Source organism: Rhineura floridana, chromosome 5 (assembly GCF_030035675.1).
Source record: "Rhineura floridana isolate rRhiFlo1 chromosome 5, rRhiFlo1.hap2, whole genome shotgun sequence".
NCBI lineage: Eukaryota > Metazoa > Chordata > Lepidosauria > Squamata > Rhineuridae > Rhineura > Rhineura floridana.
Window position 1 is genome coordinate 86,596,383 of NC_084484.1, and position 21,532 is coordinate 86,617,914.

At 38.8% G+C, this 21,532-nt stretch overlaps 1 protein-coding gene across 12 annotated transcripts in view; it reads right to left on the reverse strand.

The window, feature by feature from the left end:
• Nucleotides 1-21,532, reverse strand: part of DMD (dystrophin) — a 2,032,119-nt gene that overhangs the window by 1,097,588 nt on the left and 912,999 nt on the right. For all 12 annotated transcript variants that reach the window (XM_061627388.1, XM_061627390.1, XM_061627384.1 and 9 more), the window contains 4 exons: nucleotides 19,743-19,916; nucleotides 19,464-19,619; nucleotides 12,760-12,930; nucleotides 140-319 (listed from right to left, as the gene is read on the reverse strand). In XM_061627388.1, coding sequence (XP_061483372.1) covers nucleotides 140-319; nucleotides 12,760-12,930; nucleotides 19,464-19,619; nucleotides 19,743-19,916 — 681 coding nt within the window. The remainder of the gene's footprint in view (nucleotides 1-139; nucleotides 320-12,759; nucleotides 12,931-19,463; nucleotides 19,620-19,742; nucleotides 19,917-21,532) is intronic.

The window sequence follows — 21,532 nt, forward strand, 5'->3', positions numbered from 1 at the left end:
GAAGGGATCTATTTACTTCCATTGTGCTCTGCTTTAATATAAAACAGATATTACAAAGACATCCTAAGTCCCCAGTGCTCTTCCCTCTTCTGAAAGAAACTATGTAGTGCTTCTCCGAGAATCAATATGTAATTCTTACCAGCAACAAGTTAAACCATTCTTCAGCTCGTGAAGTTACTGCTATCCAGTTACTGCTCAGAAGGCTGAGTTTATCATTCACTAAGCTTTCCTTCCCTTTAAGAATGGTCTTCAGTCCCTCTCCCAAATCATTGATGTTCTTCAGCTGAAGCTGACGTTTTTCAATCTCTAGCTGTGTTGCCTACAGGAAGCATATGCATAATGATTAAGACAGGAGAAGAGCACATTATGAACTGACACTTCTACATTACAACATATCATTGCTACAAAGAGAGGGAAAGGTCTAGTATATGTCAACACATACATGCATAATGAATAAAAAGAGAGAAATCTGTAATTTATAGCATAATGTATTACTTTTAATCACTAAATCTAGACAAAGGACTAATGAGCAAAATTTATGCATTTAGTAATGGGTTGTATTCAACAATGTCCTGCTCAAAGTATACCCACTGAAACTAATAAACCAAAGTTACTCATGTCTATTAACATCAATGAGTCTACTTTGCGTATGTCTAACATTGAATAACACCCAATATCCTTTACATTGCTTTGCTAAAAAACAACTAAATCCTAGTCTTAGAAAGATTCAGCCACATCTAATATGATGAAAAATTAAAGCAAGAGACACAAAGTCACCACACTTTCCCTTCTTCAGTTGTAAAACCTAGAGATGGAAAACTTTTCAGAATTCAGATTTATAGTATTGTCTCTTTTTTCTTCAGCTCTCCCCATTCAGTGAGGTGATGGGAAGTGCATTTTATATGTAATTCATATTGTTGCGCGCCATCCCAATCCCCGAGCAGTGAGAGATCTCCAGGGGTCCCTGCACTTACCCAGGGTTTGGTTTCCTTGGAAAGAAGGTCAACGGAGCCTGTGGTGTCTTTATGAAATATGGTTTGTTTACGCACATTCCAACCTGAGCTTAAGATGGAGGGGTTCAAAATATCAGCAGTCCAATGGATCTTGCATTTTCCATCAGGCTTACAGGAGGCACCCTAAAGCCATGGTGTAAAGAGGCAGCCTCTCTGCCTGCCTCTAGTTCCTCAGTTCCAACTCAAAACACAAGCCTCTCCTGGGCCCAAGGAAGGGGGGGGAGAGGCTCTCCTGAAGAGTTTCAATAACAATAGGATCTCCGTGGATCATTTGCTTGTTAATGGGCATATGATAGGCCCCTTAACTCACCTGGCCACTCTTTTAGACTAACAAAGGGAGATCTGGCCAGCAGAGCAGATTTCTCACCTCCAGGTGAAGGGTTCCAGATCAGAGGCTGGAAGGGGACTCATAGAAATCACTCATCTCAACCCCAAACCCATAACAATATGTTCTTGCCTGTCCTCTTTATTACTAATGCCCTTCCATCCTCTTTGTTTGCCACTCAAAGCTGACAGCAAGATAGAAAATACTAGTGGCTTCCACAGCTGGAATGTCAAGTAGAGAACCTGAAGCCAGGAAAAGATGATGAGTTAGCACTTCACTGTCGAATATGAACATGGAGCTCCCTGCTAACCTAACTGGAGGCAGCAGATGACAAAAGTAGATACAGGCAAACCCAATGAATCTCAGTGCTAAATAGTTCTGAGTTCACCAAGATGCTAATCCCAAGACACTACAATATACAAGATGTGACCTCCATTATGGAACTGAAATTTAAGACATTTCTGAAGGGTTAGAACAAGTTGGTATTTCTTAGTGGAGAAGGGCAAGCACTCTGCATAGTTTCACTTTATTATTATACAGCCACGAGAATGGCTGTATACTATAGTCAAAATGGATTTTTCACATTTCACAAAGTTAAATTAAAAATAACCCCCATGCCATTTTGATTCTTCCAATAAGCTCATTTCAAAACAAAACCTTACAAAACTTAAAGTCCTGAACTCAGAAACACTTGCTTAACAACCCTCTAAATGTTCATGGTGATACACAAAACAGTCAGAGAGAATTGAGAGTTCAAAGTGTAAAAAGAGAGAGAGAAAAAAACAGACCCCTTTTGTACTTTTCTCTGTCAGAGATCTCATAATCTGTTGAAATTCACAGAGTACCTGTAATCCTATTACTGACCTTGCCCATACTCTGATCTTCATCTTCCGCAGTTTAAAAGTTTAAAAAATGCCTGGCTGATGTCTAATTAATTTAAGAAATTTTGGGTTGAACTCAATGATAATGTCAGGCATGCTCAATAAGAAACAACTGTCAGGGTTCTAAAAGCCAGACTCACAGCTGCTGGACTAATCAGGGGGCCACACCCACACCAGACTTTGATTTCACGTGAAACAGTCATGACTCTCCCCAGAGAATCCTGGGAAGTATAGTTTGTGAAGGGTGCTGAGAGGGAGAAAACCAGAGACCTGCCAACCCTAACACAATTCCATGGACATAATAGTGTTGGTGCTTTGCATGAACACTGCTTTTCAGTGAAATATGTAAATCCTTTCTATATTATGGTCTTGTATATAGGAATGAGCTGTATGATTACATATACCTAAAAATGTGACACAGGAAGTAGCCCTTCACAGGAACTATTTTAAAAAACCAACATTATTATTAATTAGTTTTCTTAACTGTCTTTCACCATATGGTCCAAGGGTGGGTTACAGGAATTTAATAATGCAATATTCACTAACAGACTCCTATTCCCCTGAGAGAGCTCCAGTGGCCAGAGTGGTTTAACAGTCAGCCACTCTGATTGAAGCTCTGTGAGGGGAACAGGGTGTCTCCTAGCAATTCTCAGGACCCTTCACTAACTACACTTCCCAGGATTCTTTGGGAGAAGTCATGACTGCCTAAAGTGAAATAAAGGTCCGGTGTGGATGTGGCCAGGGACAGCTTTGGTTTAAATTTGGGTGGGAAGCTACATGTGCCTGCTGTAGAATAAAAAGGTGGGGAAAATCATGAAAAAGAATGATACTGTTCACAATGTTTTCCTTTTGGAAAGGAAAGGGGCTTCCCCTCTGCCCAGAGCCCACCCACCCAATCTCCTCCCCTGCCCTCCCCTGCCCTCCTCCTCACCTCTGTCCCTCCCCCAGGTCAGTTTCACCTATCCTAAGCATGATTGCACAGCAGAAAATCCCACTGAACTTCAAAAAAGCATGCAAATGGTCAAACCTGCCCCCTCCTCCTCCCTCCTATCACCTCCCTCTTGCCCCTTCCCTCCCTCTTCCTTCAACTCTCCCTTCCCCTCCCCCATCCCCTTCCAATCCCCTCCTTCCCCTCCTCTCCCTCCCCCCTCCCCATCCTCCTCCTCCATGGTCAGTTTTACCTATCCTAGGACTACGACCTGGGAGACCAGGGTTCAAATCCCCACACAGCCATGAAGCTCACCAGGTGACCTTGGGCCAGTCACTGCCTCTCAGCCTCAGAAGAAGGCAGTGGTAAACCACCTCTGAATACCGCTCACTATGAACACCCTATTCATAGGGCCGCCATAAGTCGGAATCGACTTGAAGGCAGTCCATTTCATTTTCAAGCATGATTGCAAGGAGTAAATCCCATTGAACTCAAAAGTATGCAAATTATCAAACCTGCCCTCCCCTCCTCCTCCCTCCCATCACCTCCCTTTTGCCCCTTCCCTGCCTCTTCCCTCCCCCTTCCTTCACCATATGCTCAGAGGCACATGTTACCAAATTCTTCCCAGCTACACAGGATGTGGATTGGACTATGAAAGACTAACCCAAACTGTGTTTGCATTTTTACAAGTTTGTAGGGCTGGACAATGTATCAGAGAGGAGGTCAGCTCCCCTGCTTCGCTGGTGCATTCACTATAGCTGTCCAATTTCCCTGCTTTTTAAAGTTTGATAGAAATATCTGTTGGCTATAGGTATGTTCTTAAACCGCAAGGTTTTTTGCCTATTAGTGAATTGCCTGATATGTTTAAGGGTGAAGTAGTCTTTCAAATCTTACCTTTACACACCCCATGCCTTATTATATTCTCCTGCCACTTTTGTATACCTTTCTATTTACTTGATTCAGTCTCTAATTACTGTCTCATATCATATTATTTTTATTTATTTTTATTTATTATTTTATTTATATCCTGCCCTTCCTCCAGCAGGAGCCCAGGGCAGCAAACAAAAGCACCAAACCACTTTAAAACATCATAAAAACAGACTTTAAAATATATTAAAACAAAACATCTTTAGAAACATTTAAAAAAAAAAGCTTTCAAGACTTTTTTTAAAAAAAGGTTAAAAACATTGTATGGTTTTTTTTAACAAGGTTTAAAAACATATTAAAAAGCAATTCCAACACAGACACAGACTGGGATAATAACTTAAAAGTATTTATTTCGTTATTTATTATTTTATTTATATCCCACCCTTCCTCCCAGCTGGAGCCCAGGGCGGCAAACAAAATCACTACAAACATTAAAACATCATAAAAACAAACTTTAAAATACATGAAAACAAAACATTTTCAAAAATGTTTCTTAAAAAAAGCTTTCAAAGCATCTTCTAAGATTAAAAACATTTTAAAATTTCTGGACCGGGATAGCCTAACCACTGTTGTCCACACACTGGTAACCTCCAGGTTGGATTACTGTAATGCGCTCTATGTGGGGCTGCCCTTGAGGTTGATCTGGAAGCTGCAGCTGGTGCAAAATCACTACACTCTGCAGGTGAGGGCTTTCTGAAGATACCATCTTATCAGGAGGTTCGTTCTGCACAACATAGGAAATGGACCTTTAGTGTGGCGGCACCTACCCTGTGGAATTTCCTCTCCTTAAATATTAGGCAGGCGTCATCTCTGTTATCTTTTCAGCACCTTTTGAAGACTTTCCTCTTTCAACAAGCCTTTTAAGTTGAGACCTATCCTAGTCTGCGTCTGGTATCTGCAGGTATCTGCAGAAGGCCCTCACCTGCAGAGAGCAGTGATCGACTGGGTATATAAGGGATAAGATGGTCTTTCAGGTATCCTGGTCCCAAGCTGTATAGGGCTTTGTACACCAAAACTAGAACCTTGAACTTGGCCCAGTAGCAAATGGGCAGCCAGTGCAATTCTTTCAGCAGCAGGGTGACATGTTGGCGATACCTGCCCCAGTGAGCAGTTGTGTCACTGCATTTTGCACCAGCTGCAAGTTCCGGACCAACCTCAAGGGCAACCCCACATAGAATGCATTACAGTAATTCAGCCTGGAGGTTACCAGTGTGTGGACAACAATGGTCAGGATATCCCGGTCCAGAAACGGCCGCAGCTGTCTTACCAGCCAAAGCTGGTAAAAGGCACTCCTAGCCACTGAGGTCACCTGGGCACTACATATATTTCTCTTTCATAGTTGCATATGGGTTAATTTGGTTTAAATGTTTTCTCAGGTGTGGAAGGTATGGTTGTGCTATAGTACAGGTTTGGTGCACACTTGTTATTCAGCCTTGTTATGTCAGCACCTTTAATAAGCTAGAGTTCCTACGCTTTTTTAGAAAAAGCTATGTGGTTTAAACGTGCATTCAATTTCATTTATCATTAGCAATCACTCATGGCCGAGTAAGATTGTCTTCCAAGATAAGGTCTTTGGGTCTGTAAGTGACTGTGGAAGCCAATTCTGGATCCACACAGCCTTCCACAGTGAGGACATAGGTTTCCAGATGGAAGATGGTCGCGATGAGGATTTGTTTGATGTGCCTTCTGCTTAGCTCATTTGTCCCTTTTGCTCTCTTTCAGGCTTCTTCGAAGTCCACAGCACCTTTGATAATAGCCAACCTCCATTTGGGACGTTCATGGGCCAAGAGTTCCCAGTTCTCGATGCTCATGTTACATTTTTTTACATTCATTTTAAGAACATCCTTAAACCTCTTTTGCTCTCCACCGATATTCTGTTTTCCATCCTTAAGTTGGGAGTAAAGTAGCTGCTTTGGAAGATGGTGGTCAGGCATTCGAACAACATGGCCAGTACAGCAAAGTTGATCTTGAAGGATCATTGTTTCAACACTGGTAGTCTTTGCTTCTTCCAAAATGCTAGCATTAGTCTGTCTGTCTTCCCAAGTAATTTGCAGAATTTTCTGGAGGCAGCGTTGGTGGAATCTTTCAAGAAGTTGGGAGTGGCGTTTATAAATGGTCCATGTTTCATAGGCATACAGTAAGGTTGGTAGTACAATGGCTTTGTAAATAAGCATTTTGGTCTCCCTGAGAATATCCCAATCCTTGAACACTCTACGCTTCATTCGGGAGAATGTGGCACTTGCAGAGCTCAGACAACGTTGAATTTCAGCATCGATGTCAGCTTTTACAGAGACATTCAGAGAAAGATCTTCAAACTATCCTAAATGTCTTTGCAGAAGCATTTGAAAAACTTGGGCTCTCACTTAATATTAAAAAAACCCCAAGTGCTTCATCAACAGGTGCGAACTAGTCCCTCTGTAGCACCATCAATCCAGCTTAACGGTTGATCACTTCCCCATCTTGGCAGCCATCTCTCTCTGCATTCAATGTATATCACTCAAAAGTATTTCCCAATTATCTCAAATATCCACTTTGGACAAAGAAGGATAGAGAGATTAGAGGAGACACCCCTTTCTCTCTGCTAAATGTAACACCTGTGCAATATGTTCTACACCTTTTGAATCACAACCCACTCTGAAACAGGCAGGAACCTTACTTTTGCTGATGGGATAGTTACTGGAGTTATACCGGAAGACAAGACAAAAAAGAAAAAAATTGCACTTGAAGAATGTTGTGGCACATCATCCTTTCTTCCTCAAGTCTGCACAGAATCAATATTTTGCCTTATAAAGTTGCCAAGCTCCATTTGAAAGGTGTTTGTGATATTTGTATGACTAGGTCTTTGCACCCACAATGACAATATTTCTTAAGTACAATTAAAAAAAAATAGCTAAAGATATATTGGTGGGTTGCTCTACTATACAATGTGTGTGTGTATGTGTGTTTAGAAATGACGCATTTATTAATGACTATTTAAGCAAACATTATCTCAGCTGAATTGTCTGTTGATTTAATATGGACTTTGCTTTTTAAAAAAAATCAAACATTGCGAGTCAGCCAGTCAAGATACAAACTGAAACCCACAATATAACCCAATTAATACTTGGGTAAATGCACAGATTAACAGCAACTGTAATAAAAGCCTTTGTATATGCTAAAGGCTATTTTGGGCTGGGAAGCTTCGTTGAGCTTGGTCAGACAAGCTCAAGGACTGTACAGCTTCTTATCCCCAAAATTCTTAGGTGTCTGTGAATTTGCTGACTGTCCCGAGCCTTAAAAAATTAACCTTTCTGTGTGTTTGCTTAACTCTGAGCTAAAACTGATGCTCAGGACTTGGAAGAAGAGCAGATTCAAACTAAAATAATATTCTGTGCACCTGAAATCTCTTTTTCTCACTACAGAACATCTCCAGAAAATGATTCCATTTGGAATAATCCAGGCATTAGGAGCTAGGCAATTTGTGTGCTGACGCAGAAAGTTATAGACTTTGGCAATATGGCATGCCAGTGTGCACACAGCAAATGTAGCACAAAGATAGAATGTAGCATTTGGACAGACGCTTAAGGTAGTCCCATGCAACCGTAATATGTATTGGATGGTCTTGGGCAACACTACCCTCTATACTCCACATCTAGTGCACAGGAAATAATGGGTTAATCACGTGTAACCCATGCTTGAACTCCTTAGAAGTAGACTGGAATACACATTTGATAAATAGTACAAGCTGCAGTGCTATCACAGATCTGCACATACACCAGTCACAATCCAGTAATGGATCCATGAACACCTGCATGCACATGCATAAACACACAAATTTACTGGGATTTCTTTCCTGCAGCAATTCCCTATGCTGTGTTCTTAAGTAGTTTTTCACACTCCCCCAAGTTAAAAAGTTGATAAATCTCAGATGGTGAGAAGACGCTGTTACAGAAGTGAAAAACAGAGACCAATAAACCCTAACAAGTCTGTGTTATTTCTTGTACTGCTTCACAGTATAAATGTGATTAGTGTACTTTGCACATTTTAGCCTAATTCTAGATTTTTTAAATTATTGTTTGACAAAGCACTGATGAAATATTCACATTATTAGACAAATAGGATATGGTAAATAAGTGTTTAACTATGGTAACACATTACAAAAAATCCTTTTTGAGCAACAGAAAAAAAATGATTAAGGGACTAGATGTCTCTACCAGTACCACCAGTTATCAAATTAAGTAGTGTTTGTGCTTTCTGCAATGACTCAAAATCTGATTAAAGTGATGCCAAGCATAAAACTGTAATTATATCAATCATTACAGCTACTTTCAAAATTCTGAGTTCTGAATGAATATACAACGTCACACTGCTTAATACTCATAGAAGCCTGTTAAAAGATGGTGACTACATGTTTTAATTCTCACAGACAGTAAATCAGAGATTGTTACCATGTCCTTGTGGCATTCCTGCTCTTTTTAAAAGGGAATAACCTGTCCTTCCAGGCCTTTACCACAACTGGCAACACCTTCCAGTCCACACTGTATTTTGCTGCCACCAGGACCTTTACCTTAGGTCCAAATTCCTACACACTCTCTCTCTCTTCAACAACCAAGTATTAGGCATGGGATGATGAACATAAAAGGGTATTTATTAATACATTTGATAAAAATAGCACAAAAAGAAGGAACCTAACCCTACACTATCTATTTATCTCTGTCCATCAATCTCTAAACCAGACCCTAACATATCTGACACTAAGCTCTCTCCTCCCTATTTCCTGTCAAATCCTATCTCTCCAAGTCCTGTGTGAATCCTCAAGTACACACACTCTCTCTTTATATCACATACCTCCTCCCCACTCCACTCTTTCAACCAGTCACAATTCATATCCAAATACTCACTCCCTGACTCATGCAATCAAACCTTGCTTACCATAAACAATATATTTAAATGTCGGTAACATCACAATCCTTCTTACCATATGATTATGGAATTAATAACTTGCACCATCTTTATTGTTTTTCATTATGGCAATGAAAGATGGTGATTTTTAATTTCTTTATTTTATTCATCTCATTGAAAGAAGACAACGCTACCAAACTGTGTTACTAGTGTAATTCAATACATTCTTATTGGACATTATATATTTGTTTCCATTTTATAACATGAGCTAGACTGTAACTGTAATGGACTTCCAGTTCAAATAAAATAGCAGTAGTAAATGACACAGAGGTTTTCTAGACAGTACCATCTGGTATTCCAAATTTGAGAATGGACCAATATCTCTTTAACAGGAATATGAGCCCCAAGAACTTAGAACAAATTGTTTAATGCCAACCAAGTGTTCCCTATCTCATCAATGCATTGTGAAATGTGGTCTTTCAAAGTGTCCCCAAGAGAGGTATAAGTATTTAAGCTGGGGGAAGATGTGGCAACATGAGAACTGGGAGAAATGTACTGTGTCACATGGTTTAAGGAGTCACAACCTGTTCCAAGGAGAGGTACAAGCTCCTTTCTGAAACTCTTCAGTCTAGTGGTCTGAGGTTTTTTAAGAGGTTAGGAGTACGGATAGGGAGAATGTCTGCTATATCGGACATAGCACCAGGTTCTGACTAATTCAACAGTCCACTATCTTTTCAGACCAGCATCGTTTTTTTTGGTGGCAGGCTGCAGCTGTAATCAGCATGGATTTTGCAGCTGCAGCTGCAATCTGCAAGCTTTTTTTTTTTTCAAATTCCCCCCTTTTACATAGTTAGCTTCGTAATCAAAGGTGCTACATTCGTAACTGTAGTTGTGATAACAATTGCCTCTTATCTATTATATATGACGAAAAACATGTGTTATTATCACCATACTGTGCAAAACATATTGGCTGCCTGGTCTGGTCTAGGCTATACATGTTATCCTGCAATTTTGTGTTTTTAAAACAAGACAACTCAGAGCATTCTGAATCTCCATCCCCTTGCCTGGGAAACATTATTATGATGAGACTTACCCACACTAACCGCCCTGCCCCTGCCCCACTTTTTTTCATTCTCTCACCATTTCTGGACTGCCGATGTGTTTGTGTGTGAAAGTACAAGGTGGTACTAGTGGTGGTAGTGATGCTGCTGCAGTACCGCTGACAAACTAATTCAAGAATAGCAAATAGCAAAAGTGAAGGGAATCATTAAGCAGCACATCAGTTAGCCTAAGGCAAGAGACAGACTCAAAAGAAATTGTCTGCCTCATTGATATATAAATAGGAAAAATACCCAACATGGAACACTGTGCTCATTTACTTAAGTATTTATGTTAACAATTACGCAATTTGTACACATCACAGAAATACACACACACACACACACACACACACACACATGGATCAAATCACCAAAAAACACACACAGCAGATCGAATCTGCTAGTGCCAGAGCAAGTGGAAACAAAAAGAGAACAGATTGGGATTGAACAATGGACTATCAGAATACAAGCAGATTGGAACTAGGCAGCGAACCCCATCCATACAGTAGTTAGGACAGGGGTCGTAGAGATGGCCCCCTATGCTCTCTCCTGAGTCATGCATTAACTACCTTCCCACTACATATCACAGGACAGCCCTCTATTTTTCACAAACATTTTTGTTTTCACATAATCTTTTCCTTAGCAATCTGATATATTTGAGGAACCCTAATCCACACACCCAAGCCCACTTTCCTGAAGTTTCTCCTTTCAATAGTAGAGTATTCACTTCAGCCTATAAAGCTGAGGAAGGTCCATTTTTTTCTATACTTGGCAAGGCCTACCTTGACAAAGTTGATGGTATCTGATTTAGCTTATTCAATTCAGCTTGTTTTGTTAACTTGGACTGTAAGCCAACCTTTTGTTGCTACTAGTTTTCATTATATAATAACTAAATTACCAGCTGCGTTCATGAAAATGTACAAGAGGTGTACAGTGCTTTGGTAGGCTAGCAGATACATTATAGTAAATTAGCACATTTCTCATGTGTGTGAAATTTTAATGAAATTTTCCTTTCCTTCTTGATTTTCTTAGTAATATATGTACAACATTTTTGTTGCGAGAGAGAAATAACAAAACAACTCTACTGCATAAGTGCTCTGATCAGCAAACCTCAGACACTAATTACGTAACTTCTGGACTATCAAAGTCAGTGTTTTATCATTAATAAGATTCAATTAAAGGCAGGCATGCCTATGTAAGTGGCAGCTGTGGTATACATATATAATCAGTATACAAAAGCTAGCTTTTTATGTATACAAATGTGTACAAGATGGCATCTGTTGTATGGTTGAATTCATGATTAACAAAGAATTATTTTGATTTCTTTTGGAAAAAAACATTGAGTTACTGTCAGGCATGTTCCCATTCCTTGAAAATCTGAACTTGTGAAAACAGTGAATGAAATCACAGCAATAATTTCTGTAAACTGTAACAGCTGTTGAAAGCAATAAATATTTACTGAACAGTACCTGCATCATCATTTTTGCTTGCTGCTGGCTGGGACATAGAAACAACATGGGGATACCTCTCTAAAATTTGAAAGCATGGAGGGAGAACTTCACTAGAAGCTCCTGGTTTTCAGCAGCAAAACCCTGACGCATACAGTATCACACAGCCTGGAGATAGAAACAGATGAGCTGGGAACCACAGAGTAGCACTGAACGGGCAGACAGCCGATTATAACCTCTGTGTGGTAAACCCATATTACCTCCATCACTACATGCAATTGCTCTGTGTGGTGAATTACACTGAACTACCTATACTGCAGGAAGTTAGGGACAATTAACTCTCAAAGTTATTATAAGCACCACAAGTTTGTAAGAGGCAAACATGTGGCTATCTGTGGTTTGTTTCCACAGGAGAGAGAGGAGTTGAAATGAGGGGGGGGGGATATAGACTTCCATTCTTGAAAGCAGAACCAGGCAGAACAATGGGATAGCATATTACCACATGAACAGTGATCTTCCTCGAGGGAAAGTAGTGTCATGTATTCCTTTTACTAAAAATAAGTGGCTCATTAAAAATAAAGTATATCCTTCTCCTGAATAACTTCTGCAGAAGTGTGTAACACTATTTACTTATAATAATGTCTAAATGCAGCTATGGATATATATTTCCGAAATTCTGGGTGTTTTTTTCCTGGCATTACTTTTTTACAATAAAACTCATCTTGGAAATGATGGCAACAATTAGATGGCCTGTTCAAAAATGTTTATGAAGAAAGTATAAAATGACATATGTGCTTGGCAAATCTTAGTGTCCCAACACTTATAAGGTACTAACACAATGACACTGTGCTAAGTTCTCCTTTTAAGTTTGAAAAAAAATGGAGTCTCTCAACAGTAGTAAAAAGGGTATGTGGGAAGATTTTTTGTTTTGAATTATTTATCTCCTTCCTTCTCTTATCAGTGTGATATGGTACCTGACACCTTTCCTCTTGTATAGCTTAAGGTAAATATATTAAATTTTGGGCTCCAACTTTTTCTTGCTTCAGTGTATCACCAGTATATATCATGAACCATTCAGCATGATTCATAGTAAAATACACAACTGGGACTATTTATAGTTTAAAGTATATGTTGTTTCTAACTTTGCAGGGGGAGGTGTTAACTTGGACTGTGGCTGCCTGTTGTATTGTTGTGACAGTGAGACAACTCCAAGAAACATATGTGAGTGTACAAGGGAAGGAAATATATATTATTACCTTGCTCCAGGCGATTTCAGCATCTAAATTGATAGGCATTCCTTCTACTGCTGATCTCTTTGTCAGTTCTGGATCTGTCACTGCCAGCCATTCTGTCAGAACATTCATTTCCTTTCTCAGTTTCCGAGATAATCTCAAACACTTCTCTAGCTCTTGCTTTTTTTCAGTCACCTGCAGAAGGGAGGAAAAAATGAGTCAACCTTCTAAATGTTACACCACCCATCCTAAGTGCTACTGTGACTTATGCTGATCTTTCTGGCAGTACTCCCATCAAAAGATTCCACCATCAGGTACCCATTACTGTAGAGGTCATCTATCTTCTGTTTTAGATCTACACTTCACAGAACTGCTAAATCTTTTACAGCAAAAAGATGACAAGAACACACCTCGGAATGTTAACTCTTGTCATTCAACATTAGACTCCATGCTTCATTCACTACTGGATCTGCATTCTCCCAGTAGCAAAACCAATGACTTCACATCCAAACAAAATCAGAATGGCTAGATTAATTATAATTTGCAAAGTTAGCTTCAATAAAAGGAACAATAGAAACTTGAAAATATGCTTCAGCTGCATGCTCTTTACACATATTTAAGGACGCCGTGATAATGTCTTATGTCCTTTATGATGTTATGTCCAAACATCAGCATGTATTAATTCAGTAAAAGGTGCAGTCCATTTTCATCCAGCTCTGTGTGCGATTTCTGTCTAATATTTATCCATTCTATTTTTATTTTATTCACAACCATTTCTAAACCACATTATTTAAAATCTCTAAGCAATGCGCAAAAATACAGACCTAAAGACCGTACAACAATAACACAAAAAATAGAAAAACAGAAATCAAGTAACAACAGTCTCTAATCTTATGGGTCATGGAACGCCTGGGCAGAAAGATATGTCGTTACCAGACATCTGAAGCAACTGATGGATGATGCTTCATGTATGGTACTGGAAAGGGCTTATCTTGCAGCAGACACTAAGAATGATGAATCAATGCAGAAGAAAAGCAATCAAAGCAGCAACTCTTGGAAAACAATTTCTTCTCACAAATTATAATGAAAATGACCAATTGTTTTTTGTTGTTTTTTGTTGTTGTTGTACCATTACTACTTCAATATTATGGTATCTACCTGAATTCTCTCTTAGTTTAACTTCGTACTCCACTGTTTTGTCACTAGAAAATGGCTTAAGATCTATTTCTGCTCCATTCAAGGAAGGAGCTTCCATTTGTGGTAGGGATCTTTCTACATAACAGAACTCTCCTTCTGTGAATAGAAGCTTTTTCCATTCATGAAGCAGAAACTTAGGATCCAAGCCAATAACTATAAAGCTGACCTATAAGCAATAGGATTTAAATGTTTAATAATGCCTATTGAATAACCTGAATCAGGCACTGGAAATATATTGAAAGGCAATGATCCTTTTATCCGGGAAATTCTTGCAGATTTTTACGTTATAAACTCTGGAAAATTTAAAATTGCATACAGTCAGTTTACATGTTTAGAAACTTGCTGCAAAAAACTTAAACATTACAAATTAAATGATAAGTTCATGTCACAAGCTTACCACTTATTCTCTTCACTTTTGCTCATCATAGCTAATGAAAACTATCCACGAGGAAGTGACCAGGTGGGTCCATGGAGTGGTAAATTAGGGAGGGAGTACTCCTGGCTGTTCTGAAGAAGTTGGTGGTGAGGCCCCTTCTCAAGAGGCCCTCCCAGAACCTAGAGGTACTGGATAACTACCACCAAGTTGCAAATTTACCTTTCTGGAGAAAGGTGAATAAGAGGAAGGTGGTTGGCCAACTCTAAGCAAATGTGGATGAAGCTGATTATTAAGATTTCAATCTGGTTTCAGGCCTAGATTTGGAACTGAAATGGCCATAGACACCTTGAATAATAGTTTTTTTGGGGGGACAGGAACAGAGGAAGTGCAATCCTGTTGTTCCTTGATTTCTTAATGGCATCCTCCTGGATTGGCTCTGTTGTTGGGAGTCTGAGGCAATATATTATGATGGCTCCAGTCTTATATCCAGGACCAATATTAGAGAATAGCACTGGGAAACCCCTGCTCTGTCCCCTGACACTTGTACTGTGGGGTCCTGCACGGTATCATTGTGTTCCTGATGCTCTTTGATATCTATAGGAAACTTGTGGGAGCTGTTATCAAGAGATTTGGAGGACAATGTTATCAGTATGCTGGTTTGCTAGTTACTGCCTTCCTGAACCAAGATAACTATGGTACCACATCCTTTGGTAATCTCTCAGTTAGATTATTGCAGTGTGGTCTATGTATGCCAATGAAGCTGGTCTAGAAGCTGCAGGTGGTACTAAATATGGCAAACAGATCATTGACTGACACTGTGAAGTGGGGTCATATTACACCTATCCTAAATTATCTGTACTGGCTACCTGTTTGCTACCAGGCCCAATTTAAAGTGCTGACTTTGGTCTATAAACCTCTATATGACTTAGGACCCAAGTATCTGAAGGATCACACCCCCTATTATCTGCCATTCTGTGCCTTAACAGTAACGCAAGAGGTCCTGCTGATAACTGAAAGGTCAGTTAAGATCTACAGCTTGTGGTGTGAGGATGTGGAGCAGAACCTTCTCTGTTGTGGCATCCCAGATATAGAAATTCTTCCCCAAAGATCTAGCTGTCCCCAGCACTATCTGTTTTTAGGCATCAGCTAAAGACACAATTATTTTCCCAGGCTCATAATTTTAGATTATGTAAGAGACAGATTGCAGCTGGATTGTCTGAATTTCTGATTTCTTGATATTTTAGATATGTTTTATATTGTTGGTTTTATGGTTCTTGTATTTTAATTATATTTGTGTATTTTAATATATTGTTATATGCCACCCTGTAAACCTTCAGGGTGAAGGGCAAAATACAAATGTAAATAAAAAAATAAGACGGGTTCAAAAGAGTCTCCAATGTTTAATAAATTAAAACAATGCAAAGAGACTATAACTATTTTTAGAATTGTAGTAGGAGCAGTAGCAGTGATAACAATACTTTATATATATATATATATATATATATATATATATATATATATATATATATATATATATATATATATATATATATATATATATATATATATATATATTACTGCTACTGCTCCTACTATTATTCTAAAAATAGTTATCATCTCTTTCAGTTTATTAAACTTAGGAGACTCTTTTGAACCTGTCTCATATATATATTCCACCCTTTCTCCCAGTAGGAGCTCAGGGCAGCAAATAATATCACCTCCCCATCAGCCTCACTAGCTTGTTGCCAACATATTTGTTCCACAATACTTGTGAAGTATCGATGGTTCAAAATGGAATTCCTTGTCTCGATCATAGAAGCCCTACAGCTGGGGGACTTTCTGGCCTCCATCGACCTAAAGGAGGCATACGTACACATCCCAATCTGTCTTGCTCACAGACACTTCCTGAGGTTCGTGTTTGGCCAGCATCAGTTTCAATACCGGGCCATGCCGTTTGGACTCACATCGGCCCCAAGGGTATTCACCAAAGTGATGGTCACCCTGGTGGCTCACCTCCACCTCCAGGGGGTCCATATTTATCCCTACCTGGACGACCTACTGCTCTGGGAAAGAAACAATTTAGAAGTATTTGGTGGGAACATCATTTACTGATAAGGGTTCTTTGTCACCTTTTTATAAAATATTACTAGATCTAACTACTGGGACTTTAGATAGCCTACGGCAACAATGGGAGTCTGTAAAATGGGAAAATTTATGGGATAAATTCCCATTTCATTCAATATCAGCAAAACTGTGAGAAACTTTATACAAGATTATTCATAGGTAGTTTTTTACTCCATTAGTTTTGCATAGAATCAATAATACTGCTACAGAGAAGTGTTGTCGGGGGTTTGGAGTGCTTGGAAGTTATTTTCATATGTGGTGGACGTATGCTGCTGTTCAGGCATTTTGGAAAAAAGTGTTTCATGAAATTGGGATGATTACAAGGCAGAACATAGTCTGATCCTGTTATGGCTCTCTTGTCAATTTTCCAAGGAGATAATCTTTCACTGCACCCTAAGGATCTAATAGTAACCTTACTAGTGGCAGCAAGAATTGTAATTGCTCATCACTGGAAAAACACTGATTACAATTTAAAATAATTATGGTACTCTCAGGTATGAAACATAGCTTTAATGGAAAAATTAACGCAACAAAGATTGGCGAGGTGGGATCCAAATAAAAAAGATCTTTCATATTAAATGGTTTATGTTTATAAGTTACGTAACAGTGGGGGAGCATAATTTCTATCAGCCATCAACTCATGCCTCATTATGGAGGGATGTCTTAGGGTAGTCTATGGAATTTATTACACTAAATCCGTCTACCAAAAGTGAATTTCTAGATCTCTATGGTGTTCCATATATTCAATGTTATGCCTTTTAAAGCTTACATTAATCTCAGTAACACTATTCTCTACCTCTTTTTTATTTATTGATTTCTTATTTTTATTATTATTATAATTTTGAAACTTTTTAAAAATTTTCTCCCTTTTGTAATTTATCTATGTATATATGTTTTGATTGTATAAGCTATATGTCAGTACATTGTAACAGGCATTTAAATTGCTCTGAAGTTTTTGATTGTAAACTTGAGAAGTTGATTTAAAAAAAAAGAAAAAAGAAATAATTTTAAAAATGCAGTAGACAAATTTTGAGCATCTTGGTTAAGTTTTACTGCATATGAGGTTATGTGAGAGTGTGTGTGTGTGTGTATGTACATGGACGACTCTAAAAAGACTGTATAGGAAAACTCAAAGTGGAAAAGAGAACAATTACTAAAAAGGGCAATTAGCACAAAATTGACTTCTTTATATGCAACAATGTCAACAATGCTTGTTTTTTTCCTTTCTTTTCTTGTGTGTTATATATTGTTTTATACTGTTCCGATATTTGTATGGCAAAGAAGAAATAAAATGGTTTTTTTAAAAAAACACCTGATGCCTTCTCTACTTGCAGTGCAACCCCATGCATATTTCACTTACGAGTACGTTTACTGGGTTTAATAGAGCTTAATGCTCCATTAAGTAGGTGTGTATAAGGTTGCAGCCACAATCCATCTTGGCTATTTTGTTTTTGGGGCAAAGGAACTATTTGAATTCGGAGGGGACTGTTTATTTCTATAAATGTAATTTTTGAAATAGTTAGGAGCATACAAAACTATATATGTGCAATACTTTATTGAATTTATAGAAATAATAATAAAAAGAGGTACAATTTTAAGTGTGTATTTTGCTGCTTTTTCACTATTTAAATTGGGTTTTAAAATAATTGAAGGGTTGGTTGCACACAATCATGTGTAATGTCATTTGATTCCCCCCTCATTTTTAATTTACATGTTGTAAAATAAATGTAGGAAATACTGCCATCTTAAGGTCTGTCTTTTTTATACAGTTGCTCTGTTTACCATCTCATCTAACAACAGTTGATCAAACTACACATTACATGTAGATCTATGTTTGTGTTCTCAATATGTTTGTTTTGTTTTTTAAAGCAGAATTAGTCTAGACTCAAGTTGGAGAAGGGTTGATGGTACAAGACTGTTTTCTTCCCTAGTTCTTTATCCGGTCAAAATGACCCTATTCAAGATGCTTTTTAACGCATGGAGGAAAAGATACAGGATCTTTTCTGTATCATTCTTCTCACAGGTAAAAAAGCATTTGAGGACAGCGTTTTGTAGGTTAAAAAACTACCAGAGTGGAAAGGATTAAGTAGACTTACAAAGAATACAGCAATAAAAATACAAACATTTCCCTCTTCCTATGCTTCCTTGCACTCTTTTAATTCCTGCAATACCTTTCTCCTGTGTAAAGCAAAGATTACACTTACTCCACCAATTCTCACTTGCTGTCCCCAACCATATGGCTCTTTTCATTGGTGCATTTAAACCCTCATTAAAAATTGCTTATTTCACATTGGCATATGTTAATTAATTTTGCACATATATCATTTCCCTATCCAACCTTATGTCTTAAACTGTAACCCTAAAGGGCAGAATCTGCATTTATTTGTTTTATAGAAAGGAGCTAGTATTTGCAAGTTCTGCAGAAAATCACTTTTTCCTTAATATGAAGGACAGTTTTTCATACATCTAATTCTATTCATAGAAACGTCATACACAAAAACACACAGTATATTGTTTATAGATGCATTTATAAGCATATGGGTCCAAGATCTTCTCTAGCTATATATGTTTGACTTGTCTTTACACAGTATATCACAAACATCTACTATTATCTCTTGTACTTAACATATACTGTATTTCATGCTAAGATGTGTTTTCCATGTCAACTGAATTTGAAAAATAAATGAGGACACGTAAAAATCTAGCTACCAGTTATTTGAAAGGAATGGAATATATTTCATATAACATTCACAATTAGGTGAAATTAGATTGTTTAGTTGCATTATTTGAATATATAACTCGATCAGTCTGAATATTCACTTAATAGAATATTTTCTCATTAAGAAAGCAAACACAGAAAATATCAATTTAAGAGAGGAAAATAAAAGAAATTACACCTAAATGGAAGAGTGTGTGTGTGTGTGTGTGTGTGTGTGTGTGTGTGTGTGTGTGTGTGTGTGTGTGTGTGTGTGTGAGAGAGAGAGAGAGAGAGAGAGAGAGAGAGATTTGCATTGAAAAGTGCAGAACATACCTTGGCACCCAAATCATTATACTGTAATTTCAAAGCTGTCAGTTTTTCATCCAGTTCTTTTGGGTTCTCTGTTTGCTGTTTTTGTACAATCTGACGCCCAGTTTTAATGACTGTTTCCACTTCAGATTTCACTTCACTAAGTGTTTTATACAATTTCTAGCCAAGACAGAAAAGGGAAAGTTTATTTTTATTGATGCAAAATTGCATTGATTTTTGGAAAATGCCAGAATAGTCAAGGAAGTTACTTTATATGGGAACTACTTCATTGTAAATACTCACCATACAATGATCCAGTTGGGATTGCACTGCTTCCTGCTCAACACTCCTCAACTCCAACTTTGGCACTTGCAATTTTACCTCATCTAAAATTCTTTTACATTCCTGTAAGCGCTGCTCAAAATTGGCTGGCTTTTGGAACAAGCGAAACTTCACAAAGACATCTTGTAGCTTTTTCTGAAAGTAATATGAGACAGAAGGAATAGGAGTACAAAGTATGAAGATTGAGTCATTCTGCTAATAATGTCACAGTTGTGCTTTTATGAAGACCTTTTAAATGCAAGAGTCCTATTTCTACATACTTGGGAAGATCTTGGAAATTTCTTTTCTTTTGACAGCATGCATATGCATCTTAGCAAGCAATAACACTATGAACTCCTGCGTAGCTTTCCTTGAACTGATAGCACATTCCCAAGAATTTTGAGATTGCTGTTTGCAAGGTCATTTCAGGGTGTAGTTGTCCAGGGTCTCAGGGGGTCTTAAACCCCTTACTTTTTTGGGTGCAGAGTCCCAACAGGGTCCTTATGTCTCCAGTATCCTATGACTCACTCATCATGAAAGGGGAGTGGGTTGGCCACCAAGAAGAAGCTTCTAAGACACTTCCTTGTCCTTTCCTGCTGATTGGAGTCAATCAGAGTGAAAGGAGGTGAGTCAGCCACTGAGAAGACAGTTATAATGGCTCTAATAGCCCTTTATCTATGAGCACTCCAGTTCAGTCACCATTAAAGTCATCTATCCAGGAAGATTGTGAGGATGAATCGCTTGCCCTCTTCTCTGATGGAGTAGAGGAGTTAATGTCTAATTTTACCAGCTTCTCGGATGATGTTCAACAAGACATTATCAACAACTTGAAAAAACTCCTTAAGAACTTACAGGGCAAGAGGTCTTCCTCCAGGCCCCTGGAAGCTCCCGAGTTCGACTTGCCTTATAAAGCCCAGGCCATAGAAATACCAACAACTTTTGCTTTACCAGTTCTATTAGAATCGAACGATGTTCAACATAACCTACAAAGGGTAGTCCTAGTCCATCAAGAAGAATCTGGATCACCTTGATGCCATACGAATCAACCAGCTTTTTTGTCTTCTTCACCTGTAGCAGTGTCATGGAATGCCAATATAGATTTATTAAAGTCCCCTGGTGACCTTACTTCTGGAGAACCTATAACAACTCTACTTGGGAGGCGGAGATATGATATGAGGAAAATCCCATACCACTCTAGGAGAAATCAACTCTATTGTTGGTTATTGACCCCTATACGACTACCTCGGCCAAATAAACAGGTGTACTCGGATGACAATTCCCCCGGGTTACTAGTCCTGCTTTTCAATGCCAGGTCAGTGAATGAGAAAACTTCGATCATCCAGGATCTGATCCTGGATGAGCATGCCGACCTGGCGTGTATTACGGAGACCTGGTTGGATGAGCTCGGTGGGGTTAACCTCACTGATCTCTGCCCACCGGGTTTCCAGGTGCAACAGCAGGCTAGACCTGGGGGACGGGGTGGGGGAGTCACAGTGGTCTATCGTGATTCCATCTCTATGACCAGGTGCCCTCTCCCGCAGTCTATCGGGTTTGAGTGTCTTTATTTAAAGCTTTGTGGGCGGAACAAAATAGGGATTCTGCTGGTGTACCATCCTCCCCGCTGCCCAACAGTCTCCCTACCCGGGCTCTCCAGGCTGGTTTTGGGGTTGATGTTGGAGTCCCCCAGATTGTTGGTGCTGGGTGACTTCAATATTCACGCTGAGTCCTTACTTTATGGAGAGGCCCGGGACTCCATGGCCGCCATGACAACC